The sequence below is a fragment of the Chaetura pelagica genome, unplaced genomic scaffold (assembly GCF_000747805.2).
Source record: "Chaetura pelagica isolate M959 unplaced genomic scaffold, ChaPel_1.0 scaffold396, whole genome shotgun sequence".
Lineage (NCBI taxonomy): Eukaryota > Metazoa > Chordata > Aves > Apodiformes > Apodidae > Chaetura > Chaetura pelagica.
In genome coordinates, this window is record NW_009953493.1 from 418,714 (window position 1) to 436,764 (window position 18,051).

General features: G+C 40.8%; 1 protein-coding gene across 1 annotated transcript in view; it reads right to left on the reverse strand.

Moving 5' to 3' along the window:
* The window catches only part of ITGA9 (integrin, alpha 9), a 212,360-nt gene that overhangs the window by 155,376 nt on the left and 38,933 nt on the right, over positions 1–18,051 (reverse strand). Inside the window, exon 15 of the mRNA XM_009999062.1 lies at positions 10,797–10,957. Within this exon, the coding sequence (XP_009997364.1) occupies positions 10,797–10,957 (161 nt within the window). The remainder of the gene's footprint in view (positions 1–10,796; positions 10,958–18,051) is intronic.

Genomic DNA, 18,051 nt, shown 5'->3' on the forward strand with positions numbered 1-18,051 from the left:
GAATGGAAATACCAGAGGTGGAAACACCATCCCAGAAACAGGCTTAAACACTCACTCATCCCCCTGCACAGGAAATATTTAGTGGGTCCAGGAAAGGCTGAAAACACTGTCTCATGTGAGTAGGGTCTGCCCTGATCTCCAGGCTAGATCCTCACCTCTTGCTGACACCTGGGATAGTTTTTGCCATCTACTTCTACTGCCAGGGTTGCAGTGCTTGTATTGCCTGTGGACTGGGCTCCTGAACTTGGCTGTGCTCCATGGCTCAGCCTCTCAAAACCAGGTCATGACTTTTGCTGCCACAATTCAAAAGCAGACAGGGGCAGCCTTCAAGGAAACGATCCCACGGGTAACACAAGAAAATGGAAACCACCTCCTCCAGCTCCTTTCTTCTAAGCAAGCTGTGGATAAGTTGGCTGCTGGCATGTGCTAGGGCCCCCACCAACCTCTCCAAGTCACAGGGAGCTCATGGGTTGCCTGTTAGAGCTGGAGGGCTCAAGCCTCCTCTTCACTGTGAACTGCAGAGCTCACTGAATGGCAAGTTGCTTCTGAGGTGGGGATTCATGCACTACATATGGGAATTGGACTGACTCACTTTCACATGGGTAATATTTTTCATACAAAATTGCATTTGTCATCATGTGAATTTCTCAGGCTTTTGTACTTTACTAGGGCATGAAGCAATGGTTTCCTTTGGCAACATGTAACCAAAAGAGAGATTTAGAACCACTCCGTGATTTAAAAGGAGTAGTTTATGGCTGTTACAGTCGCATGAAAACGCCTGCTTTCTCTGAATAGAGAAAATCATTATGAGAAAACAATAACACAAAAAAAAAGGTTCTGCTTTATTATTTTTCATGCTGCTCTCAAGGACTTTGTACCTGAAAGACAGAGCAGAGGTTGAAGAGAAAAAAATCAAAGTTCACAAGTTGTGCCACTCCAACATTATTGCTGCTTCTGCACTTCTGGGAACACCTGCCACATCTTTTTTCCCTAATTATTTAAGGACCGAAAACTTCAATATTTCCTAAAAAAAAATGAAGGTATCTTACAGACAACCTCAGCTATCCAGTCAGTTCTCAAAGCATCCATGAGCCATTGCTTGTCCCCAGTCCTCCAGTGAAAGGGGGAAACAGAAGAGGGTAAAAAATCTACATATATTTCAACACTTCTTTTGACTCCTTTGAGCATGACAAAGTTTCAGGCTTTTCAATTTTTGCACTATTTCTAGCTCCCAGAGCAAAAGCACACAAGCTAAATTTGGATGTAGAGTGATAGAACTTAGTCCCTTACAAGGGAAGGATCTTAAAAGCCTTTCATCAGACTGTTGTCCCTGTACACTTGGACTTCACCAAAACTACTTTTCATGGTTAAGGGTACATTTCATTTGGTGCTATCTGTATCCTAGCAGATGAAAAACACATAAATTTATTATTTTCTTTCACATAAGATATACCTTGCTTCATTTATTTTCTTTCACATAAGATATACCTTGCTTTAACTCACATTTTTGTTCATTATTTCTAGTTTTACACTCTTCTTACCAAAGTTACATTCAGTCAGTTCTCTTATAGTCAGTCTTGCCAAATGAGAAGCTGTGTGTCCTCTAACAGGATGAAAATTACTAAGTCATGACAAGTTTAACCAGTTGTACTTTTAACTTATTTTGTCATCTAAGGAAGTCTTAAGTGATGCAGTATGTGTGCCAAAAGGAGGAAGTAGTAAATTTACTTTACTCTCTCATTAGATTCCCTTAGATTTACAGCTAACTCTTCACATTGCAGTCTAGAATTTAACAGCAGACCTGGGTATTCTCCCAGGATTTAAAAAAAAAAGAAAAAGCTGGAGGATTCTCCTCCTTTTCATTATTATTTGTTCTTACAGTCAGGCTATCACCCAATCCTAGCCTGATGGCATTAGGCATATTCACATATCGCAGAGTAAAACATATTCAGTGCTGTAAAGACTACACATAAATGAAGATTAAAAATAGCTAGAACAACAAGATGGCAACAAAATAATTCAGCTTGATACTGTATTTAAAAAGCATGCAAAAGCCATTCATTATTAAGTATTTTTCAGGTTTTCACAGAGAAAAACTTTCACAAATAACTTCAAGGACTTTATTTACAAGAAAGTGCTTGTGTTACATATGAGAAGTCACAAACACTGCTAAGTGCAACCTAGGCAGAAAAAGTGGTCAATAGATTGACAGAAAAAGGCAGACTATAAGATACTCTGGTGAAACTTTCTGTGGAACACTGAAGGTGCTACATTATGTTTGTGGTGGCATTTGCTCAGAGAAATCTCTTTGGTGCAGTAAGACTGTGTTTTGGCTTAAGAATCAATTAGTTAATTATGTTCTACACCCCCTTTACAATACCTCCTTCTGAAAATGTGTTCTTTTGAAGCTGTGTCATTCATACACAGCAATACAAATTTTAACACCAGATGAAAACAATGGGTACATAACACTGTGAGTCAGTCAGAAGACACAAATGGAAGAAACAAACTCTCAAAATTAGATTGCACATATTCCTAAAATGTGACTGTTTCACTGCTTTGTGGGTAGCTTTCAAAAGTATGCTTATTTTAAAGATGATCCTTTTTTCAAAGCAAAAAAGACCACTGAAAGTAAGCACAGTGGCCACAAACATTTGATGGGAGAAAAGGTCTTGCAAAATGATGGCATATCAAAGTGGAGAAGTGCAAGCTAATATGCCTAATGCATCTAATCCATAAGAAGATCTTGTACATAAAGTCAGGAAACAAGCTTAAGCACATGCCATTCAGTCAAAGCCACTGTGGGCAAATGGAAAACAATTTCATCTTCTGGATAACTACTTTTTTCAAAATCCCAGAGGAACACAGGTATTGCAGGACAACATGCAGGTTCCAGGAAAGAATACTAAACACTCCCTAAAACACGTGAGACTCCAGGAGAGGTCATGGAACTCTACAAGGAGAATTGATTAATTAAAATTCTGCGACAAACTGGAAGTCTTTGACCACAGATAGAAGTTTGGATCACCAATTCAACCAAACCATCTGTAACTACCATGACGTATATAGAAATGCTAGTGGGCACGTGGAGGTGAAGGTCATGACACAGGGCATGCACCTTTCCTCATTTGTTTCTGGACCTCAGGAGTTCAAGACAATTGAGCTCCACAACTGAAGTTATGCAGTGAGGGAGAAAGGGAAAAAAAGCATTGTCTGCCAAAAAAAGCTCTATGCTTGCAACCTATTACTCCCACATTTCTTCAAACATATTGTCAGGCACTTTCAGTATGAATTAGGGCACTGGATTAGCCCTCCAAACCAAACTAAACCAAACATCTGTAAGAGTCTCCCAGGAGATTTAAGTCTATTCTATGAGGTTATAGGATTGGAACATATCCAGAAGCCACAGCCAGCAAAATTAATTGTTTTCTTTTTAGCCTAGAGAGGAGTTTTCTGTTGGAAGTTGCCTCCAGTGTTTCCCAGTGAAGTGCCTTGCTCATTCCTTCCTACGGGTAGCAAAATGAAAGGGTGATAATTTTAGGTGTTCCTCAGTTTGGATAGGATATGCCGACTGTGTACATGTGTGTGTCTGAGATTACCCCACAGGCTGATATTCCTCCATGTGTTATAAACAGGAAAACCACCAAGACAAACAAGCTGTTCCCTATTGTCATTTTCTGCAGCAAGACTCTAGCGTTAAGCATATTCCTCTTAAGTGTAAATTTGTCCCAAAGAAGTAGTAATAAAACTTTTATGGAACAATTTGCCATCATGTGTTTAGTTTATATCACTCTGTACAAAAAACAAACTTAGGAAGTTTCTAAAACAGTAGTGTTGCCTTCTTTGTTGCTTCTTTCCACCTGAGAAAACAAGCTCTTTAGTTAACCAGAAGTGTCAGAGAAAGCAAAATATTCCTATCCATCATTACCTGCCATTTGAAGTTGCTTTTCCTAGCTCAAAGTGCAGCACCTCTTATCTCTGTTTGGCCATTCACTTCCTCAATGTGCTGTGCATTTGGAAATGCAAAACTTTTGTGGACAGTCTCTTGAAACCACGGGCTCTGGTATCCTCCTCCCTAAAAGAGCTGCGTTCTGTTCAAGCCTATATCCGCCTCTCCTGGGTGTCCAAATGTTTTAATATGTAAATTAAATTTATTTTTGAGGAACTACACTATAGGACACAAACAACTCAGTTGGCAGACAGTAAAGCCAGGCATATGCCTGTTACTGAGTGCCTTAAGAACAGCAACAAAGTGCCACACTTCATTAAGGCTTTACACGCAATAAAAATAATTCGCAACTCCGTAAAAACTTACGAAGTGTGGCTTTAAGAGACTACTTGGAAAAAAACTCACAACAGTATTTCTTTCTCATTATAGAATATATCAAAGGGACGAGTTTACTAAGAGGTTCTAGATTAAAATTTGGAACCCTTTAGGATTTAGCAGGAAACAATGCAGTCAAAAATAGGCAGGTAAAAAGAAATCCAAGAAAGGCAAAGCAGAATTTCAGTAGCTGCTGTCCTACAAGTCTACTGACTGAGCCTCATCCAAGATTATATTTATTTCTTTTCAGAAGCATAAAATCTCTCTACTTGGTTTTATGAATGTGATTAATAGGCACTTTGTTTGGCAGCAGCTCCACTAAAGAACAAAATTTCTGTCTGGGCCATAAACAGTGTACTTGGCTATTTTCATATATGCTGGAAAGGTGAAGAGCAACAACAAACCAAATTTAAAATCTTGCCTAAAACTTGAAAAAGAATAGGGGTGAGTTTATTTTGTTTTGTTCTTTTTATAATGTACAAGCTTTTATCCAGCAAAAAACACTCAAAGACAGAAAAGAGAGAAAAATTTACCCCCTAGTTATTTCATCTATCAGTGTGAAGGGAATAAAAGTGATTTCTTTAAAAACCTAGGAAGGTGGGAAAGAGAGGGCATCTGGGTAAAACCTCTGCTTTCAGCTCACATCTGAAAACCTCCCACTGGCCTCAGCACACAATACCATTTGGGCTACCAAACAGCCTACTAGCTACGCTGCCCAATAGAGTACAGCACCAAAACATATTTGGCAGCTTCATGTTGGCCACATTCTGCACAGTAGTTTTGAATTTGAGTATAAGCTCACCCTGGAAAGTCAATCTTACTTGCTTTTGGTGAACCTTGCAAAAACCTTTGGAAAAACCCAAGACAATTTCACGATCATTAATAGTATTTAAATCTTGATACAGTTAATGCTCAGCTCAAAGATGTCAGTCTTCCCACTAACTCCTAATACTCTTTCTGGTACCTCTGAATCCCTGTATTTAAGAGACAATGAAAAAAGAACCCAGAGTCATGCAGCTAACAACTGTTCTTCCCTTACCCATATGAGCTATTCAGGGAAAAAACGCAGCCTCTCTTCTTCCAGGCTTCCCTTTCAAGGTGACACACCAGCTCTACACAGTGCCAGCCAGTGTGTATCCAAAAGGAGAGGGCTGATTGCTTTACAACAGAGTAAGGCAACAAAACCCACTATATTTATTCTGCTAAGACTGTATTTGTTTTGCTCTGCTGGAGGGGAGGCAGGCTGTGCTAACAGCTGATAAGTACGCTTTGCACACTTTTGGAAAGCAGAATTGTTACAGGGCTTAGGCTTCTGTAAATAAACCTCTGTGCTTCCTGATCACCCAACCTGTCCCATAGCCTTTTAAGAATTTACATACGCTATGACTGCATCTGGCTGACCTGACAGTTTCTCCAATTGGCTCAGCAAAAAGACCCAAAAAATCCCAACTATGTAAAGCAAGAAAAAGAAACAAACCCAAAGATATCAACTCTGCTCTTGGTCTTAGCGCTGCACTTCACTGCAGTCATCATTCCTGGCAAAACTACACAGCAGCTTTTGTCTTTCTTGCAGTGAAAACAAGCTTCCTGCTGCAGGCTGGAACAGGTCAGCACTTTTTGTCTGCCCAGTGGTCCAAATTCTGTGAAATTCTAGGTAACTGTGACTAAGTCTTCATAGCTGTTGCTGCTGTGAAAGCAATCTCTGGTTCAAGTGTTATCCCCTGACTTGCTCTGATTTCTCTCCTCTCCCAGGAAGAGGTGAGCAGGACTAGATGCTTCACGACCAAGAGGATCTGTGCTCACCTAGTTTTCACCTCTTCTTCCTCAATGCAGTGGTTATCATGTATGTCCAATACACAATCCATCACTTGCAGTATCAGCATGCCAGGAAAAGGCTCACCAAATGTGAGCAATCAGGCTCAACCTGGAGCCATGAAACCTCATTGAAGTGCTTCAGCAAAATGCTTTGCAGATAAACCCCTTCTCCAAAAAGTTCTCTGTTGACAGTAGGGAGAAACCACCCTTTCCCCCCAGAAAAACACCAAAAAACCAACAAAACTCAAAACTTCAAAATAAATCTTTGAGTGTCTCTGTCTCTCTGTATCCTGTAACACCACCAGCCAAACCTTAACATAGAGATGCTAATTCACAGGCATACAGCTTTCAGAATAAATATTGCAAAATATCAAAATAATATCATCTCTACATCACATATGATGGGTGTGACTGAATGTTCTGCTACCCAGACTCTAGAAAAAAATATTTCTATGATAAAGATACCTCAACATGCACATCCTCCTCAGATGAGATGAAACAGCTACAGAGGAAGAAAAAAAAAATGATAAAAAATCACAAGCACAAAGTGTGACTAAGGCTGGAGAGCACTAAAGATGAAGTTGTGTGAGATCAGCAGCCCTGAGTATCTTTAGAGACACAAGGTAACAGTGATGCATGGAAGACAACGGCCAGAAATATAAAAAGGCAAACATTGACTACAGAATTCAGCAGTGAATAAGACATAGTTGTACAGTTTCTGCTGAAAAAGTGGCATTTTATTCCAAACCTGCCTGTACAAACACAGCATGAGCTCCTCACCTACACACCATTATGAAAAGCCTTTGGTATTACCATTTCTCAGCTACTGCTCAGCCCCCATCCTCCCAGTGACCTACAACTGGATCCAATAAGAATACAATGAGCAACAAGAGACTGCTTAAAGCAACCAGACAGTCACCAAGATAAAGATCTCTGGAAAATATAAATGCTGTGTCTGGTTTAATCATGTGCCAGGATTGCTGATGGTGTTTGAAGCTATTACAATGTTCACTCTACACACAGACAGCAGTGACTGGTAGCAACGGGCAGCCCAGCTGGCTGGCCCATTGTGGGATAAGACAACAGACAGGGTTTCCTTAATAAATGCAGTAACTGTAGAAGGGGCTTTCACCATCATCATCATTACACCTTCGTGATAAGCCAAGGAAGACAATATTTGACTCCACATAGATCTGCAGCAGCAATGTCCTTTCCATTGTGCATCAAATTCTCTTGTCCTATCCACAGGCAAATCTATTCTAAATGTCAGGGGAGCACACATAAGCAATAAACAACCAGAGCAGTTACTGGAAACAGGAAACAATGTTTTCTCAGACCTGATGCCCCGATCACAGCATGTCTTAAACATACTGCTCAGGTCTTCTGAGCACCATCCAACAAATACACTTCCCAAGAGAAAACATTACATTTCAGCTGCAAGCCCAGATATCATGATTAAGAAGACACTGTAAAGCCTCCAATTTATTCTCTTAATCTTTTCTGGTTTTACCCATACTTCTGCACCTCTGCTCCTTCTCCTCTTTGTAAAACATTCCATTTTCTCACATTTATGCTTGCCACTCCTTCTATCAAAAAAAAAGACCAAAAAAAACACCACCCAGAAAAACCAAATAGAAAACAAACAAAAAAAAACAACCCAAAACCAACATTAAAACAGAAAAAAATATTCAGATTTAGACTTTTCCTTCATTTTTCTCCAGCAAAATTGATGAAAGGTTATCACATAACGTATTCATTTCCTGGTACTAGTTTCACCACTGTGGAGGGAAACTGGCAGCACCAACGTGTTCCAGAAGAGGAACTGTCCAGCAGCAGAGGACCTCCCAGGAGACAGCAGGGAATCAGACATAAGAACACCAAGCAATGCTCCTCAGTTTGTCAATGAATGGCCACTTGCACCAGCTGTCCATTTTCTATTGAATGTATTGGTCAAACCTCCAAAGATTGTTTAAATTACAATGAATGCAACTTTTGCAGATGACAGCTGAGGCACTGCAAGTACTGGAAAAATTGTCCAGGCATACTAAAGAATTAAAGGTTCTAAATGAGAAATTATCAGACAGGTTCCAGTAGAGACCAGGGTGGGAGGTAGGGGGGAATAAAGAAAAAGAATCAGAAAACTGCATCTTTCCTGAGATGTAGTACAAAACTACACAAAACATTTTCAAGTCCCAAAGTATTTCCATTTCTTTCTCTGTTCTCAACCAGAAAAATACATTTTCTCATAAATTACCATAATTCTAGTAATATAAAATATAATTCAGTAGCCTGTGTTGCACAAGATCAAGTTTTGAGCTACAGATATACTACAAACCTTCTGAGATCCCTTTTTCTCAGTCATGCTTTTATGAGGAAAAACTTTAATATTCAAGTTCATCAGCAGCAATAAGAACAGTAGCTCCTGTCCTGAGAGGGGACCACAAATAGAAAAGGAGTCAAGCTCAAAAGGTTGATACTTATCAATTGCAAAACAATTTCATTATCTCTGAATGCTTAAGTTCAAGCAGTTTCTCTATGCTTGATCACAGGCAGTCCAGAACTGATGTATTCATGTTACCATATAAATCTATTTGTCACCAGGGATTCAAATGAACAATGAAGTGCACAGATTAAGGATCCAACTACAAACAACCCAATGTGCCATGGAGGTGAATTCATCAGGCATACAGTAAAAACAAAGGTAAAGGGGCAAGCATAAGTGAAATACTTAATAGATTTTAAGCCCACATCTTTTATCACCCATTCCATCACAAAACTATGCAATCAAGATTTCCGGTAGGAGTTTGGGGAGTTTTTCTGTTTTTCAGGGGTTTTGTTTTTGTTTAACTAGCTGTTACCTAAGGATAGCAGTGAAAGATCATGACCCCATTTCCACTCCTCCAGAATCTGCAGGGCTCTCTTTGATGTTTCTAATGCCATGTAGCCTCGTGGATCATATCACCTTTCCTATGAAAGCACAGGGATTATCTTCCTCCACTATTTTGCATTCTCCCTTACACGAACCAATGACACTTCCTGCTATTCTTCCAACTGTGAAAAATAGCTGCTTGTATCATATATAAAGTCAGCAGCCTTGTTTGTTAACCAGCTGCTTTGCTTTAAGTTGCTGGTATTTTTAAACATGTTGAAATATTTCTCCTGCCTATAAGTTAAATTTCCCAGGAATTCTCCAGAAAAATAGTTCTTCCCCGTGCATTCCCAACATCAACTACACAGGCTACAATAAATAAAATAGTTTCCTGGACATTTGTTGTCCTTTAACAAATGCTGTGGAGTTCCCAAAACCTACAACAAGACTAGTGTGAAAGAAATCATTACTGGGTTAGATAGAAAGGGACATGCTCCTTTTCATCTGATCTCAAAACATTAAAGCGTAATCAAATGTGTTTACTTGAGAAAGACCAGAATTAGTAAACTCACCACTACATTTTCTAAGTAAGGGTAATCTCATATGTCTGCATTTGCTTTAATGAGCTTTTCCACAACTGGAACTATAGGTGGTTCCAAAGACAAAGGAAAACAAAACAACAACACAGAAGACATCTAGTCTCTTCCCAGAGATCCACACAACTTAACAGGACATAATTTCCTCCTTGGTGGTCCCTTTATTTGTTTTATTTTCTCTCAACAGCCACGCACAAAATGTTGATAAAGCCAAAGGATGAATTTTATCTCCCATTCTCACAGTTTTTAGGTACAAAGAAGCTTCCTGGAAAAGTTTATACAGTTAGGGATGTCTGCGCCTGCTAGATTCTCAAAACAAGACAGTGCCAAGTGATATCCACTGAATTTAGATCATACTATGGGAATATGTCCCTCAGTAAGGAAAATACACAACTCAGCCACACAACCATGTTGCCTCAAACTGCCCTCTAGACTGGTAATCCAGGTTAGTGCTGGTGAGACACACACAGTTTAAAACATGTATCTTCTTCTCACAAAATTTTCAAATCCATTCTATACATTTCTCAGCTGAGATGAAAACTATTATGCTCACTTTATAAACAAGAATGGCCCTTTTGCCAAGATAAAATAACTACAGTTCTAGCAGACCCTGGATGAAGAGCTTATCACAGGAAGAACAGACCCTCTCTCTGCCCTAGCAAGTATGGAAAGCACTTTCTGTATCCCCAGGACCATGACACGTGAAATTAAGTTATCCCACTGCTATTTCTGAGCTCTGATGAAATCCAGGTTGCTCGTCAAACTCCAGTGTCCAACTGCTTCAGGACTCCATGATATCTTGCCATTCCCACGTGGATTGCATCACCAGCCCCTTGTGCAGTCAGACCTTACACAAAACTAAACACTAAACCTGCTGCTCCTGCCAAAACAAAACTTCACCTCCCTATTTTCAGTACAACAAGTGTAGCAACAATCCAAGGAAAAGAAGAAGGAAGCCCCCTAACAAATGTGCCTGATCAAGTGTAAATAAAATACATATTCCTGGCACCAGGTCTTGAAGGCTCAATGGTGCTCAGACTGACAAATTATGCCAAGGAAGAAGTCACCTGTCAAAAAAATAATGACCATCTGAAGCCAAAGAGAATCACTTTAATTGGTTGAGTATTAAAAAAAAAAAAAAAAAGTAGTTTTGCAGTGAGACCAACATAAGTAAGGATAGGAATGAACTGACCTTGACATAGGCTAAGTAATGCTCACACTTTTCCTGCTTGTATGACAGTTGTAACTTCTCTGTGATCTGCCCCACTGTCTCTCCAGAAGTCACAAAGTAAACTCTGGGTTGCTGGCTCTTTTCCTTCTTTGCCACATCAGCAGTCAAGTTATAATTCAAACCTGTTTTAAAAAGGAAGAAGAAGAAAGCAAAGGATGTCAGTGAACAATAGCTATTTTTTAGCCACTTATCAATGGATCCTGTTACCCCCAGGACATGCGTGCTTGAAGAAAGGTCAGGCCCTTTGCAGGCCCTCAGTCAATCACCAAGTTTCCTGTTGCTGCACAAAATCAAATCCAATTACTGATGTTCTCGCAGGTTTTGTGTCACTACGTTCCCCAGCCCATCCTTTCCCGTAGGAAATGAGGTGTAAAAATACACACACTTAATTAAAAAAAAAAAAAAGAAACAAGAGATGCTTAAATTAAGTTGCTAGCAGAAAAAGCAAAACCACAATGCAAACAACAACAGTAGCCTCCTTGTTTGTTTTCCTTCTAGAACAGCACAAACCATGTAAATGTTAACTAGGATGTGGCATTTCCTGACTAGTTACTTTTGCTGATTTGCAGTCATTTTAGCATTTAGACATTAACTAGAGGTCAATGCCTTGCATTCAGTATTTCCCTCTTAGATGTTGCACATCCCTGATGGATTATAGAAGACATACCCAAAGACTAATGAGCTATTTCTCTGTAAATCCTGTTTCCTGCTGTTCTACAGGAGAGGTAGTTTAACACAATCAGTTAGTTAGTGACTGAATGTATCTGAGACCAAAAGAAAACTTATTTATTACCTGAAGTAGTTGTACAGTGATTGAATAATCCAAGCTGCCTATATCTTCCTTTTTTTGGTAAAAGCAACATCAGGAGCAATGCAACTGCAACAGAAGCATGAACACTTGTTCTGCTTCTGCCTCCAAGCAACAGAAACAATGGCTGGTTAGATCCTCCATCACAGACGACAGCCTGTATGGATTTCAGCTGTTATCAAGGCAATAATGGGAATAACATGAGATTGGTTCACTATAAATGGCTTAAGTAGTTGATCTTCATAAACAACAGCCAGTACCGGCTCCTGTGCTGATTTGTTACATATGTAGGATGCTTCTCAAATTATTGCTTTGGCTTTTCTTTATGTTGTAAGTCCCAAATGATTGATGCCAGATAATATGCTCCCCATAAATGTAATTTCTTTTTAAGCCAGAATTTTATAAACCATCAATGTAAATGTGACATATCTTGGACTGAAGTCTTGTATACCAAATTTCAGAATGGGGTCTTTGCTGAGTTTTGCTGTGGTTTTATTTGGTTTTGTGATGGCGAGCTTTTTTAATCAATTAAAATCTCAGTCTCTCTAGTAAGACTGCTGCCATTAGCTCAAATCATTTCTCCACCAAAATTTCACTACTTTGAAGAACATATTTAATGATACTGTAAAACTTGGTGCAAAAGTGTCCGTGAACATGCACAATTCATATAATTCAAACTGGCCTCACTTCATTCGCAGTGTGTTGCATTCTGATGAAAAGCTGACTCACAAGTTATTGGAGAGCAAGCAGAGACATACCCTAGGTAGTAAGAAAAGCCACAGCTGAGGAATCAGACTAACTACCATCACAGAGCTCCACCTGAACTTTTTTTTGCTTGCTTTTTGGATAACTTGCTTAGAAAGATAATGCCTTGAATGTGTTTCAAACTCTAACAAGCTCAGCATCAAAAATTCTCCCTGAAATGGTGTTTGCTCAGTCCCACTGAAGAGCACCACCTAAACAGAAACACAGAACTGAGCCTGTTTAAAATCCCAGCAGCCTCCTTAACACTTGTTTTTCTTTTTTAAAGTGTGCACATCCCACACCCAGTCACCTCCCTTCTGCTTTCAAGATCTGAAATGCATACACCCATGCTGAGATCTTCACTGGCATCCCGAGAACGAAGATAAGAAAAACCTACTAGCAAACCCAGGCCCTGCACAGGCAGAGGCAAAAAGCTTTGTGGGGAAACATGACCCTCTTCAAAGGAGGAGTACCAAAGGGAGCCAGGGCTGCAGGGGCCCCTGGGGAGGCTCGGAGGCTCTCTGAAGGAAGCACAGAGTATTACTGACACTGAGCAATTCCTCGCTACAGGCACCGAGATGCATCCCAACACAAGCCCAGTACCAGGCTTCCACACAAAATGATCCCAGCTACTGTCTCCCTGGAACAGCAGTGGATGTTTTCAATCAAGCAGCATAGTTCCCATCCTGCCAGACGCCTCCCCTTTATTTTGACAACTTGTTTCTATGTTATATCCACTGATGTCACATCAGTGGAAAAACTGAAATATCATGAGTAAGGTGTTTTGTTTTTTTTCCTCAGCTTCACTGCTTCCAAAAAGCAATCAGCATGGGGAGATAACTGGCCAAACTTAGCACTGCTGCTGGTGTTAAGTTCCTCCTGCTCACTCTAGTAGGAGATCCAGAGGCAAGTTTTCACTAACAAATTAACTCTTGCAGGTAATGCCTTCAAATATTTGTCCAGCAGCTTTAAGCATGTTTGGTTAGAAGTGTTTCTGGGGATCTGCCCATTCAACTTCACACGATCAAAATAAAACTCTGGCGTGGATTTGATGAGCTGAGATGAAAGGCCTGATTTTCCTAATGACTACACTTTTTCCATAACTAATGGTTGATACATAAAGGCCTCAATAACAGCACCCTCTGAGAAATTTTTGGTCATATCTGCAAGAGGACCAGCAATAACAGATGCACCAAGTAAATGGAAGCAGGTATTTTATAATGGATTTTCCTCCTCCTAAGTGACATATATGATGGTCCCCTCACAGGGCTGAGAGCAGCCCTGAAGCAGAGAGGAGTGAGAAGGTATTGAAACTGAGCAGAGGTATCCCATGAACTAAAAAACTAATCAAAGCTGGCTGTTCTAATGAAGGAGTTACCCAGTTCATCCCTTTGTCACCCACTGAGATGATGCTAGAGCACACAAAAAGGAGATGGAAAAATGCTCAGAACATCTATAAGCACTTAACTACTAGCTATAGTACTGATCCATGGGGCATGAGGGAGGTGTTAATTAGGAAAAATTAAGAACTTACTTACTAAATAACTTTTTTAATCCATTGGAAAAGGAATTACTTCCCTACCAGTAATTACAATAAAATTATTCACAAACTTTGCTTGCAAAGAAAATTCTTAAGTAACGAAAGCATTAAAAACAATTGCCTCACAAATGACAACACACACACAATATTCCCCCTATCCTGTTCCAAAAAGCTTTCTTTTTCCCCTTACTTCAAACTTTCTCACAGTGTTGTCCCTAGCTTCCAAGTGGGAAGCCATCCCTACAGCATCCCTGCTTCTGAGGCATTCAAAGGTAGCACTGAGTCAGGCCTCCATCCAAACAGACTGTAAAAACAAGAGACAGAAATAACTCTCCTGCACCCAACTACAGAAGGACCCAGATAAGAAGAATGTCCACTTTCGTAAGGTTTTGGATCAGGCCTGTTTCTTCAGTCCTAGATGTCACCTACCTGGACTTGTGCAAAGTATTTGTCACTGTCTCTCCTTACATCCTGGTCTCTAAATTAGAAAGATATAGATCAATGGATGGACCACTCGGTGGATAAGGAATTGGCTGGCTAGTCACGCTTACAAAGTAGTGGTCAATGGCTCAATGTCCAAATGGAGACAAGTGACAAGTGGCATTCCTCAAGGGTTGGTACTGGGTTTGGTGCTGTTTAACATCTTTGTTGGTGAACATGGACAGTGGAATTGAGTGGACCCTCAAGAAGTTTGCTGGCACCACCAAGCTGTGTGGTGAAGTTGACATGCTGGAGGGAGGGGTGCCATCCAGAGGTGGGCCCATGCAATTGTCATGAAGTTCAATAAGGCCAAGTGCAAGGTCCTTAACCTGGGTCACATAACTACGCGTTGGGCAGAGAATGGATTGAGTACAGCCATGAGAAGGACTTGGGGGTGTTAGCTGATGAAAACCTCAAAATGAGCTGGCAATGTGTGCTTGCAGCCTGGAAAGCTGACCATGTCCTGAGCTGCATCAAAAGAAGTGTGGCCACCAGGTCAAAGGAGGTGATTCTCTCCCTCTACTCTGCTCTCGTGAGACCCCATCTAGTGTATTTCTTCCAGTTCTGGAGCTCCCAGCACAAGATGGACATGGAGCGCTTGGAGTAAGTTCGCAGGAGAGTCACAAAGATGACCAGAGAACTGGAGCACTTCTATGAAGACATTCCAAAAAAGTTGGGGCTGCTCAGCCTGGAGAAGAGAAGGCTCCAGGGGGACCTTATAATAGCCTTCCAGTACCTGAAGGGGGCCTACAGAAAATCTGGAGAGGGACTTTTCACAACAGCAGGTAGTGATAGGACAAGGAGTAATGGCTCTAAACTGGACCAGGGTAGATTTAGACTAGACATTAGGAAGAAATTCTTTAGGGTAAGGGTGATGAGACATTGGAACAGGATGCCTAGGGAGGTTGTGGATGCCCCATCCCTGGAAGTGTTTGAGGCCATGCTGGATGGGGCTTTGAGAAACTTGGTCAAGTAGAAGGTGATCCTGCAGATGGCAAGGGGGTTGGAACTAGATGATCTTTGAAGTCCTTTACAGCCCAAACCATTCTATGATTCTATATTCAATACACAGTGAAAATATCAACCAACTTGTTACCCCACACTAAACCTCAGTCTTTCAGGCAACAGTATCTGGGATGTGAGGACTACTCTAGAAATGGATCAACTCACAAACAATGGACATCTGAAGTGAAGAGTACAGCAGAAAATTCGAAGCAGTTTCTAATGCATCTGTCTGCCTCTAGCCAAATGCCCAAAACTATTCTTTTTCATTGCCACTAAAATTCACCTAATTCTCAAACTGGCACTGTTAAAATTGCTGTTATTATTGCAGAGGAGATTATCCAGACTGTGGGCAGAAGTTTGTTTCCATTCTCCTGCAGAGATGAATGCAGTAACAGCACTTGGTGTACAGGGATGCCAGCAGCCTCTCTTTTCTTGTCTTGGTCACCCAGAAGTGCACAATTTGAACAGGCTGAAGCCTGCTCATCCAGGCTAGGAATAGCCTTTCTCTCATCCCTGCTGTTCCTGCAGATACAGAGACTCCAGGGGAAACAAAGCAATGGCCCCTCAAGTGAGGGAGGAACAGCCTGAGTGATATTCTGAGGTGAAAGCCTGAAAACTTAAAATGCCACATTTCTCACACATCAAAGATGTAGCAGAGGCTGTCTCTGTCGGGGGGCATACGACTAGATGCTCAACTTCCCAGCAAGCACGGAGGCAGAGTAAAGGGTCAGAAAATGCCTGGCACAGAGTGCAGAGCACATGCTTCAATTGGGCATGGCTCTTTGTTCAAATAAAACCATTTCAGCAATAAATTCATACTTCTAAAGACCATAGTCTGCAAATGGTATCCACAAAATGGATGGGAATTATACTGTCATTGGCAGGATCAAGCAGTACCAATAAACACAGATCCTAACATGGCTGTTATATGACCAGTAGTATTGCAACTATCACTAGGAAAAAAAATAATAAAGAAAAAGAAAAAAGAGAGTGGGGAACGTTTATATGCACATGTGAAGCAGTGTTAGATAAAGATAGCTTTCCTTCACATGCTAGTTAATGATATAACCATACACTCAAGTAAGCACTGAATACACACATTTGCCACAGAGGAATGCTGCCTGCATCTTCAGCTTGATTTTCTAAACATCATGTAGTAGGTGACCAACTGCAGCTGCTCAAAAGCAAGAGGAGCCCCCAGCTGTCTAGAGCATCCACGCCGACAAGCCTTAGGGGACCGGTGTTCCTGGTGAGCATTGTGCTCTCAGTACCCAAATTAACAGACTGCCTCTGAACATCCGAAGGGGAGATGATCCCAACACTTTTAGCCAAGGAACTTTGAAATAGCATTTTAACACCTCCATTGAGCATCTGAGGGAACTTTGAAATAGCATTTTAACACCTCCATATGCCTTTCAGAGTATGAACTGGACAACAATGTACTCACAGGGATATTCTGTTTTTCCCCCCACATTTAACAATGCAGAAGAGGAACCATTGCAATATTTCCATTAATTGTTCCACCCTTTGTTAACTGATACTCTTCAACCACAATACAATTAAAATGGGCTGTTAGATTACAAACTGAAAGCTGATTTGCAACATTTTATCCAAATCATATCCCAAAGGGCTTTTATAAAGGCAGATGGTTCTGGCTGAAATGTTTTCAAGACAAATCACTTTGCTACAAGCATTGTATAAAAGGACAATGGTTGGAAGTTTTATAATCATCTACTTAATAGTAAAAAAATTCATTGTAATGAGATGGATTTTACTCGCCAAAGAAGCTGCACATGCGCTTTCACCCCAATAAATCATCTTGAGTACAGTTTGTATGACAACACGGAGGAATTAAGCTGGCTCTTAGAAGACATGATGAAGCAGGAAGACAGGTCTTTTGAACGCAAGGGGAAAATTTAGATTGTGAAAAAAGGCAGCTCACTTCTCAGCCACAGGTCCAGAGCTTGGAAATTAAAGCAAATGAAAAATTTTAAACAGTAACCCCAGATATTCAGAAAATCCATTAAGTGATTTTCAGAAAGGAATTAACACACCTGGAGCACTTGAAGGTAAATGTTTTCTTAACTGACGAAGTAGCAAGCATTTGTCTGCTGAGATTCATTGTTTACAAGGGAAGGAAAAAGTACAAAACCAGAAACAGAAGTCTCACTTGCACCAGTATTTGAGGATCCTGAGGAATCTTAAATTTAGAAACTCCTTTTTTGTGCTGTTGAGGTGACAAAGTGACAAGCTGCGGAGAGCAACTTCAATGAGCAGCTTGTAGTTGTCACTCCATCTGAATGACAGCTCCTCACCAGCCCCACTTGTAGAGATGCAGCACGCTGTGAGGCTGGGGTGGTTCCCTCAGCAGCACACTGCAGTGTGCACAGGTCGATGGGGCTGGGTGGGATCCAGCCAAGAGTGCTGAGGGAGATGGTGGGGGAACTGGCTAAGCCTCTCTCCATCATTTATCAACAATGCTGGTCAACAGGGAAGGCCCCAGATGACTGAAGGCTGGCTAATGTGACATCCATCTACAGGAAGGGCTGGAAGGAGGATTCGGGGAACTACAGGCCTGTCAGCCTGACCTTGGTACTGGGAAAGATCATGGAGAGGCTCATCTTGAGTGAGCTCACATG